At 49.3% G+C, this 10,040-nt stretch overlaps 3 protein-coding genes across 3 annotated transcripts; all 3 read right to left on the bottom strand.

Moving 5' to 3' along the window:
• Nucleotides 1-1,259: 1,259 nt before the first annotated feature.
• PFICI_05320 (ATP-dependent RNA helicase DBP2) lies at nt 1,260-3,767 on the bottom strand (the record flags this gene model as incomplete). Its single annotated transcript, XM_007833901.1, has 7 exons — nt 1,260-1,327; nt 1,393-1,536; nt 1,591-1,719; nt 2,191-2,298; nt 2,354-3,322; nt 3,376-3,473; nt 3,643-3,767. 7 exons carry the CDS (start codon nt 3,765-3,767, stop codon nt 1,260-1,262), a joined length of 1,641 nt encoding a protein of 546 aa, XP_007832092.1.
• A 1,214-nt stretch (nt 3,768-4,981) lies between these two features.
• On the bottom strand, nt 4,982-6,983 carry PFICI_05321 (uncharacterized protein; the record flags this gene model as incomplete). The annotated part of the gene is made up of 7 exons (XM_007833902.1): nt 4,982-5,020; nt 5,119-5,523; nt 5,603-5,819; nt 5,871-6,415; nt 6,480-6,562; nt 6,619-6,800; nt 6,883-6,983. The coding sequence occupies 7 exons, from the start codon at nt 6,981-6,983 to the stop codon at nt 4,982-4,984; spliced, it is 1,572 nt and encodes a 523-aa protein (XP_007832093.1).
• A 1,281-nt stretch (nt 6,984-8,264) lies between these two features.
• Nucleotides 8,265-10,040, bottom strand: PFICI_05322 (uncharacterized protein; the record flags this gene model as incomplete). The annotated part of the gene is made up of 5 exons (XM_007833903.1): nt 8,265-8,285; nt 8,344-9,375; nt 9,428-9,763; nt 9,815-9,964; nt 10,026-10,040. 5 exons carry the CDS (start codon nt 10,038-10,040, stop codon nt 8,265-8,267), a joined length of 1,554 nt encoding a protein of 517 aa, XP_007832094.1.

Raw genomic sequence — 10,040 nt, forward strand, 5'->3', positions numbered from 1 at the left:
TATGCCCTCCGTGGCCCTTCCAACCTACGCACCGATGCCAACACAATCAAGAAGCAGAACCTCAAAGTCCATATATCGAATGCTATGGACCAAGCAAAAGTATGAACTTACAAACGAGTCCATACCTAGTGATCATGCAAGTACCCACTCGTCACCTACCCCAACGTCTACATCTCGGGATTGCCAAACCATACGCAAAAAGCTCACCACACCAGCCTTAACCCTAATTACCACAGCCTTTCTTCAACAACCGATCGTCAACCTTCTCGACGATGCGGATCAAAACCTCCGGGGATGTGGTCTAGTGGTATGACGTTTCCTTAGCATGCGATAAAAGCATGGAAAAGGTTCTGGGTTCGATTCCCAGCTTCTCCACATTTTTGCATTTCTTTTCTGACTTTTTGATATTGTTTTGTGTTTTCACAAGCACGCATAAGGTGGTGAAACAATTGACCTAATGTACTTGAAATGGCATGTCATCTACTAGTGAATGGAGGAGATATCTGGACTAGGTGGGATTTTGATTTTATCTCGTTAGACCGCATATATTTGCTTGTTACCATTTCAGTTTGAATACTACAATACCAAATGCCGAGGGTCTACTAGAGCCAATGAATAGTAGTGGTATGTTTGATTGACATGATGTAGTAATGAACTCTCTACCTTATTATCAATATGAAGGAGGCTTCATGGTCTGGATATCTGCCACTCCTGCCGCCCAGCAAAATTGATAAACAACAAGTTCACGACTCGGATGTGGCACAGGCTCAATGTCTCCCAGTTGGCAGTTACAGTTTCCTCTCAACATTCAGACATTGTGCGGCGGATGCTCACAGGAAACCATATGTGATCAGATCTTCAGAGTACATTTTATTCTGCTACCTATTTCGGCATCAAGTTTTCTTCGTCAAGGATGGCTAATCTACCTAGCAATCTTTGGAACCCTCTCTTTTCTCTAAGGGCCAAATTCCACGAGTGTTCCTAGGCTGCTGTACTACAAGCTACTCCCGGTCGACTGGGGCAGTACCAAATAAAAAGTCGCTGAAACTAAATTGACAGCAAACTGTCATCCGACAGCCTTTGCAGTCAGATCTATTATGTAAATCAAACCCTCTAGCCCCAACGCCGACTTTTTGCTATTTGTGCATGAAAAAAAGAGAAAAGAGAACATTTGTAAACAATGATCCGTCCTCTCAATGTCATGAGGACTCAATACAACTATTTTTGCTGCAAAGAGGAAGTGGATATCATGTTATGGATTACCAGCGGCGGTTGCCAAGAGGTTGGTCATTGGCACCGCTTCGGTCACCACCACCACCACGGCCACCTGTTCGTAAATCAGTCAGTCTACATTTCCCCGGCTTGAATTTTCTACTTCTGGAAACAACATACCTCTGTGGCCACCGCGGCCCCAACCTCTGCCGCCGTAGCGACCACCGCCGCCACCGCCGTAGCGGACCATCTCCTGCAGGCGAGGATCAATCTGCTGCTTAGCTTCTTGCAGAACGTTCACCAGGTCACGAGCTTGCTTGGAGTCTAAATTTTTATGTCAGCAAAAGGGTATCTTGACGTCATGGATCGTGAACTTACTATCAGTAGTAAACAGGGTAATGGCAGTACCCATGGCACCAGCACGACCAGTACGACCAATACGGTGGATGTAATCCTCCGAGTTGTTGGGGTAGTCATAGTTGAACACGTGAGTGATGTTGCGGACATCTTGATTACGAGTATGGTTAGCTTCAGATAGCAGTCATGGTTGTAGCAAGTCCCAGCGACGGAGGATGTCTAAAAATATAGATCCGCGCTTTCTCCTAGGAGAATGGGGGCTGTCCGTTGCGTCAACATGCCAGTATGGAAGACATTGAACACGGCCCGGGTCCTTCGGGATATTGGAATCTAAGAGACAGCTTGAAAGAATCAAGCAATGCCAATTCCGCCCTCGTGCTGCAAGGGCCAGCAAGTCAAAAGGGCGGAGCTCAAATGATATAGCAGTGGGTGCACAGCTGCTATAAATCGGATCCCAATAATCCTGGAAGTGAGAGAACCACGGTACACGAGATCAGGCAAATTGTGCACAATCGAGAAAGCCCCTAGACATACATGGAAGTCAAGCACAGCGGATATGGAAATATCTCGGCTGGAAATTGCTACGGGGACAGGGGAGGGGAGGGGGATAAGTTATCATACCAATACCACGCGAAGCCACATCGGTGGCAACCATGATGGGGCTCTTGCCGTTCTTGAACTGGTCAAGGACCCAGTCACGCTCGTTTTGCTGCTTGTCACCGTGAATGGCTGGGATAAAAGTTAGCAATTGGTTTTTGTGTTCGGTATGAATCAAGAAGCTCACAAAGTGCCGGCCAGCCATCCTGGCGGAGGAATCGGGTAATGTCGTCGGCAACGCGCTTAGTACCAACAAAGATGAGACACTTATTGGCCTTGTCGTCCATGATCTTCTCGAGGTGCTTGATCATCTTGTCACGCTTCTCCGATTCCGTAACGACCTCGACAATTTGAGTGATACGGTGGTTAGCAGACAGGTCCAGAGAACCAATGTTGACTTGAATAAAGTCAGTCAAGAAGTCAGCAGCCATGGCTCGGACCTCCTTGGGCCATGTGGCGGACCACATGAGCGTCTGTCTGTCAGGGCGAATCTGGCTGATGATCTTTCTGATTTGGGGCTCGAAACCCATATCAAGCATACGATCGGCCTCATCGAGGACGAGATAAGTCACACGTCGCAGGTTAGTCTTGCCGCTCTCCACCATGTCGATCAATCGGCCGGGAGTCGCAATGCAGACCTCAACACCCTTGGTCAGGTCGCGAATCTGGGGACCACGGGGAACACCACCGTAAACACAGGTGTTTCGGATGCGGGAGGAGCGACCGAACTTGGTAATCTCCTGCTGGATCTGAACTGCCAGCTCACGAGTAGGAGCCAGAACCAGGACGATAGGGCCATCGCCAGGTGCCAGGAGGGGCTGAGCGTTGATGTGGACGATAGCGGGAAGACAGTAAGTAAGTGTCTTTCCGGAACCAGTCTCGGCAATACCAACGACATCGCGACCCGAAAGGGCCATGGGCCAGCCTTGCGACTGAATAGCGGTGGGGGCCGGGAAACCCTGGGCCTTGACCTCATCCATGACATAGCGAGGGAAACCAGCCTCGTCAAAGGTCTCGACAGGCTTGGGCACATCACTACCGTGAACTGTCATCTTGTGGTCTCTGCGGAATCGGTCAACTTCTTGTTGGGATCGGTTGGCAACTGCATCGTCCTCCTTGTAGAAAGACTTCTCGAACTTGGGCATCGTGCTGAGATCTGGTGCAAGCCGTTAGTATATGGGATTGATCAATGGAGGCAAGTTTACATACCCCAGTTTTGCTTCTGAAGACCTGCACCAAGGTTAGACATTCTGTCACCACCGCCGCCGTGGCCGCCACCATGGCCGTTGGAGTAGCCGTTGCTGCCACTGTGAAAAAGGAGCGTTAGCAATCTGAATCAGGACCATTTTACGATACTGATGATTGAGGAGAGCACTGGAGTCGAGCAAGTAGGTGTTGCGCACCCAGACACAGACAACAGCCGTCGTAGGGCTTCGGTAGAGCTGGGAAATTGTGGTAGAGACAAAGAAAACATACCCGTAACCACCGTGGTCGCGACCGCCAGAGCCATACTTGTCGTAGCCGTTCGAGTAGCCACCACCACCACCACCGCGACCGCCGCCGTAGCCGCCGCCGCCGCCGTATCCACCTCCGTAAGACATGTTGCGCGTCGAGGATGGGAGTTTATTGATCGTGTGTGTGTTTATGACGGAGCGCTCAGCGCGAAGGGGTGTCGCAGGTTATTGCAGCCCAGCGAAACCGGGAGAAGCAATCCAGCAAATGTTTCGACGAACTATTCGTCGCCGAGTAGATTGAAAATGAGAGGAAGTGACAAATTAATCGTGTCAGTCACAAGAAGAGACGTTGGTGTTGAGTGGAGGGGAGAGTTTGGATGGAAAGAGGTTGTTTGGGTCGACGTGAAGTTTTGTCCGTCGCTGGAGGCGAGAAAGGCAGCAGCTACGGAGGGCGGTTTGGCTTGGGCGATGAAAAAAAAAATTTACTGAGCAAGTGCTAGTCAGCTACTAGCCTGGTCTAGTTCTGCAAAGCGAAGAAAAAACAGAAAGTCTCCACAGCGGTGCGTCCTAGCCAATCGTTTTGGTTTAAAGTGGATTTGTGTCCCGCAAGTCCCTGCGTTGCACTTGCTAATAATGGAGCACTGTTGCTAGCCAGCTCAGAGAGTCTTGCACAGCAAACAGCAGGAATGGGGGTTTTTTTTCTTCCCCTTCCCTCGCCATCGATGCCACTGATAACGATAACGATACTTTACCCTTTTCGACCAGGATCAGGGTCTCTGAGAGCAGTTGAATTGTACATAATAGGTGTTGAATTGTGGATGCATTCCCTTTTTTTTTTCTTCAGACCCTTCTCAACTCTTCTCGGATGTGCTCTCACTAGAATAGAATCTAATTTATTAGTGAGGTCACATGTGAATCATTGTTTTGAGACCTATCTGTTGGGCCCGAGTTTTTCTTTCACGATACTCGAGATACTCGAATTGCCTACTTAGGTACTAGTTAGTCCGACGTATCAGGTATTCAGTTTATAGTTACCTAGATTCTCTTCTGCGACCGTGAGGGGCTCAAAAACAAGAATCGAAAGGAGTTCAAAAAGTGATAATAATTTTGATTCTATTGGAAACGCAAACGCAGGATAATGTTCAGCTAAGTTTGATTACACGGTTTCTCAAGCTTATCCCACAAGCAATGCTGTCCTTGATACTTCAGCAAGCCAAGGCAATCCATTGTCATCATTACGATGATATCATGTGTTTCTCAGTACTGCTTTTCATCAAGCGCTGCGAAAGACGAGTTTGGTTTTAGCAAGGCATACATTGTATGGTCTATATCGCTATTCTTGTCTCCTACTATGTTTTCCTTTACTCGTAAGGGAACATTTCCCAGAAACCAATCTCCATCTGTACATATATTAGCAGCTGAGCATAGGTATACTTTCAAGACATCTCCTTCCATCTTCAACAGCATACGATACATGACAATCTCAAATTGAACTTACCTTGGTAGCGTGAATAAAGATCTTGACAAGTTCCTCAACTCGACTAGGACCGAGCAGAACCGCATGCCTTTCAATCAGCTCACTGCCCGTCCGCACGGCACCGACATAATCTTCGGCGACATAGTTGAGGATCCACTTGTAGTAGGTATTGCCCTCGCGGACCGTGTCCTCGGCACCGTGGAGCATCTGGGCGACGGCGCCGTAGCCCAGCAGGCAAGGGGCCAGCGCGAGCTGCAGGCCGAGCCAGTCGCCGGCCATGCCAACGTCAAGGACGTAGCGCGTGTATGCCGTGCAGGCCATGTGCTCCTCGGTCGCCTCGATCTGCGCCTTGGGGATCCCAAAGCCCGCGCAGTAGTCCAGGTGCAGTGACATTTCCGTGTGGATGTGGTTCACAATCTTGGCTCCCTACAAGAAGGTGAGAATGGCGACATGTCAGCCTCTATTTGCTCTATAGAATGCGGATGAAGCAGTGAAGGGGACTTACCGCGGCGACGTCCTCGATACTGTTGGCCTTGTACGATGCCAGAGCATTTGCCCGTGCAAAATGGACCAAGTAGAGATAGTCTTGAATCAAGTAGTTCTTAAAAGACTCCAGGGGTAGCTTTCCAGAACCCATGGCCAGCACGAACGGATGATAGACAAATTTTTGCCATACTGGGGCAACGTCCGGCCTACTGAGCAAGTATTCGATGAAACGGCCACTTGATGCCAGAGTCAGCATTGTTCCTACATCCGGCTGCGACACAACTTACGGTGTGAAGGGGAGAGTGTATACGGAATGGAAATGGTTGAGCGGTCCATTTCCATGTCCATAGTCTGGCGCGGTACGAATGCCAGCCTCAATGTATCGTGAAGCTGCTCTCACGGCGTCCACGGGCTCGAGTCCCTTCGCAATGTTGGACGCAATGGCAGAAGCTAGCGAGCAGCCCGTGCCGTGAGTGTTCCTGGATTGTTGGTACAGGCTCACGAATCTCGTGATCTGGCCCTCACCAAAGAGGACGTCCACGACCAATTCCTTGTCCTCTGTCTCCTTGGCTATAGTGCCGTCCTTCTTGAAAGGTACGTGACCACCCTTGATGAGAATCCATTTTGGTCCCAGCTTTTGTGTCTCTCGTGCTAGTTTTTCCAGATCATCAATCGTGTTGATCTCTATGGGCTCATTTCCAGCATCCGAGAGTAAAAGCCGGGCCTCTGGGATATTGGGTGTTACTATGAAAGTTTGAGGCAGTAGCAGGGTCCTCATGTCTTTTACAGCCTCAGGGGGAAGCAAGACAGCTCCGGTCGTTGCCACCATGACCTGTTTTCGTGTCAGAATAGATTCTCTGAGAAAAGAGTACTCTTTCTGCTAAAGAAATACTCACTGGATCCAATATGAGCTTTTTCACTTGATAATCCTTGATAGCAGTTGCCAGCATCTCGATAGTCGATGCCGATGCCAACATTCCTGATATGGTTAGCGAGAGATCCAATAAGCCTATTTGTAACGAGGAATAGACGTACCAGTCTTGACGACGTCAGGCTGGATGTCTGTAAAAACAGCATCAATCTGCTTTCGTACAAACTCGGTAGGTACATGATGAATGCCACTGACACCTGTCGTATTTTGAGCCGTAAGTGCCGTGGTCGCGGTCATGGCATAGCAGCCATGAGCTGCGATGACCTTTTGGTCCGCCTCCAAGCCACTGAAGACCAAATCATCATGTCAGCATTATACTGTTTCATGCCTACCACTGCAGAGAGGAGATTGGGAGGGTAAATACATACGCTCCACCCGAACTATCCGAGCCGGCGATTACCAGGATTTTTCCTTGGATTCGACTACCCAGCTCGGACGTCCCATTCTGAACTTGCCCACTCGTAGCCATCGCGCCTCTTCTTCTTCTTTGTCAGCTCACACCTCACCCGCTAATCTTAAAGTTCGCTGGCTCGAGCTGTAGTCAATAGCCAACAGATATTGGGTAAAGATATAGGCCGGCGCCGGACCCGTTCAGCTTCAGATCACGGAGGATTACTTGGCGCCTCTAGATTCCCTGTGCTCCTTTCTGCTAGATTTGGGGAAAACTTTCTCGTCAGATGGATTTCTGGCAGCACATGGCAGTTTTCTTGACCTTGAAATTGCGAGAATTTCATCGCTCTGACTAGTCCACTGACTACTGGTGCGAACGTGGGGTGTGGGGCGTTCAGTATTTATTAGACGCAGTGGGAACATTCCCAGAGTCACTTTTCTTGCTTGACCATTTCCACAATCAACTAACCATCTTTATAGAATCGAAAGATATCTGGTTCTGAGAAAATATCTGCGTTTATTGTGAGTCAGGTGGCTGCTTCCAAGCCTCGGCTTGAGAATGCATAAAGTAATCAGACTAGACCGTGAAAGTGATCAGCTACGCCATCATTGTTGACTTTGCTCTTGTCCGCATAGCATCAATTACAAAAGGCGTAACCACAACGGAACTCAAAAATGTTTACAACAAAGGCATCATAGGTGTACAATTATATCGCTGCCACTGGAGGCGCTGCTAATTATTCCCTCTCCCCCAGGCCTTCTTGCTCGGCCGTTTTATCTACAACATATATTCCGACGTGAACTCCAGAGTATCAGTCGTCATCTTCTGGTTTTCTTGAGATGCCCTTATATCCATCATAATGCGGTGTTGGTTCCGCTCACAACGCCTTGACAAACAGGGAATAAAGACAGGATGAAGGTTGTTTTAAGAGAATAGGTGAGAAACAACAATGAAAGGAGCCGAGAATAAGATCTGTGCCTTTGCTGATGCTCGGCTCAAGTGCTTGATTTGAATCGTTCAGGTGCATCTAAGAGTGTAGGTATGCAGTTGTGCTAAAAACAGATAAAAGAATGTTGCTCTGTGCTGCTTGCTTCTGGCTGGATGAATGTGCAAAGTGAGCTCTGTGGCAGTGACTAAAGAGCTGAGCTGTGAAACATGACAAGTTTCAGTCTAGAAACCTCTGACGAGCTGCAAAAAAGCAAGCTTGTATGTGAGTATATGCCTGAAAAGGGGGCGCAGAACAGCTCGAGGCGAAATGCGTTGTTGTAAAAAGCTCAAAGCTTTGTTGTTCATTACTTCGTATTGCGATTGCTGGGTATCGTTGTGTATAAGTGGCTGCCGAATAAAGGTAGAAAATGTCTAAACTTCTTGGACCCAAACCTGAAAATAAAGTTAGCTGGGCGAGTCGTCCTAAAGAGTGGGTGTTTTGAATACTGACCTCCATCTTGCCTATGTCTAGCCTCTGCTTCCGTGCCTGTTGCTTGACGCTCATCATGACCATGTCGAGATCATCCTGGTCTCCCATGGTAATCATGTCCGAAGGCGAGTCCTCGTCGCGGACCTTGATCTTGAAACGTTTGCGCAGGCCAAATTTATCACGAATGCGGTCCACAAGGTCGGGGAACTCGACGGCCGCGCCAATCATGATATAGCGGACATCTTCCGCATGGACCTTGACTCGGATTTTGCGAACCTCTGGCCTCCTAGATTGACCTCGTGACGAACCTGATACTGAGCCCGTTCCTGGTCTTCGGTTCGAGATCATCTCAAAGTCTCCCTCGTCGAAAGAGTCGTAGTCGCTACCGTCAAATTCCTCCTCAATGTAGCGTGGCTGTTGCCGGCGAGCAGTCTGTCTGCTGCTTCTCGAGTCCTGGCTTCCATTGTACATGTCATAAACATCATCCGGATAACCATCTTCGTCTCTGGGCTGCTGTCGAGATCGGGGTGGATCCCGCTGTGAGTAACCGCGTTGAGGCGGCGATCTAGCCTCCGAAGCGGCTCTAGCAGGTGCTGGTCTTCTCTCACCAGGACCACTCTGAGGCGAGTCCGTCTTGGTGTAACTATTGGAGCGAGACGGCTGGATGTTGAGCTTGGCCGGCATGGGCTTTGGTCCGTTGCGCACAGAAGCGCCACGGCTCATCTGAGGCGGCTTATCATTCTCGGGCGGCGGGGTAGGCGGGAATGCATTGCGGCCATTGGGAGGCTCGGATTGCTGTCGTCGACTCTGAAGTCCCGGCTTCACCAGGTTGGTGGCGGCGAAGGAGATATTGTCTGTAGGACGATCATCCTTGTCGTTTGCCCTGCCTGCATTCTTGATCTCTGAACCGGCGAAGCCAGTAAAGGCATTGGCACGGTCCGAAGCAGCCACGAGACGAGCCTTGCCAAGGTAGTCCTTTGTCTTCAAATTCCGTACCTTGGCCTCGTTGGGTCTGTAGACGACTCCGACTGGGATGGAGAAAACAGTGTAACCCTAGACAAGTCAATTTGGTGGTCAGGCGCACGACAGGATACATGATGCTTACCTCTGCCTCCTCTCTGATGGCCTCATCAATGACATTGTGGTCCTCCACAACCTTTTCCTTGACTGCGTACTGTAGATCCTGGAGACCGGCATCCTTTTGCTGTAGGTAGATGTAACAAAGACCTCGATTGAACAAGACCTCGCAAGAGTATAGCTTGAAAAGCAATCCCAATTGTGCGTAATCGATCATGGTATTTCCTCTGAGATATAGCAGTGTGTCGTTGAAGTTTGCCAATGCCTCCTCGAAATCACCGAGCAGGAAATTAGATACACCCTCCTGGAAATAAGCGACGGCGAGGTATTGGTCCAGCTTGATTGCACGTTGGTATGCTTCGACCTAGTAACACATTAGCATGTGCGGGTAACCACTGTGTGGTCCATGACTAACAGCTTTCTCGTGTTCTCCCAGAGTTGCATGAATCACTCCCATGTTGAAAAGAATCTTGGAAGTATCGGCAATGTTCTCAAAGTCCTTGAGCGCCTCGTCAAACTCATTGTTGTCGTAGTGGCCAAGAGCCGTCACCCAAGTCTCGATTTCCTGGACAGATGGATTAGCCTCAAAATGCCCGTGATTCTGCGTCTCTCAATGGGGCCCTTACCTGTTTCAACGACAT

This window comes from Pestalotiopsis fici, assembly GCF_000516985.1.
Source record: "Pestalotiopsis fici W106-1 unplaced genomic scaffold PFICI_Scf_3, whole genome shotgun sequence".
NCBI classification, from domain to species: Eukaryota; Fungi; Ascomycota; class Sordariomycetes; order Amphisphaeriales; family Sporocadaceae; genus Pestalotiopsis; species Pestalotiopsis fici.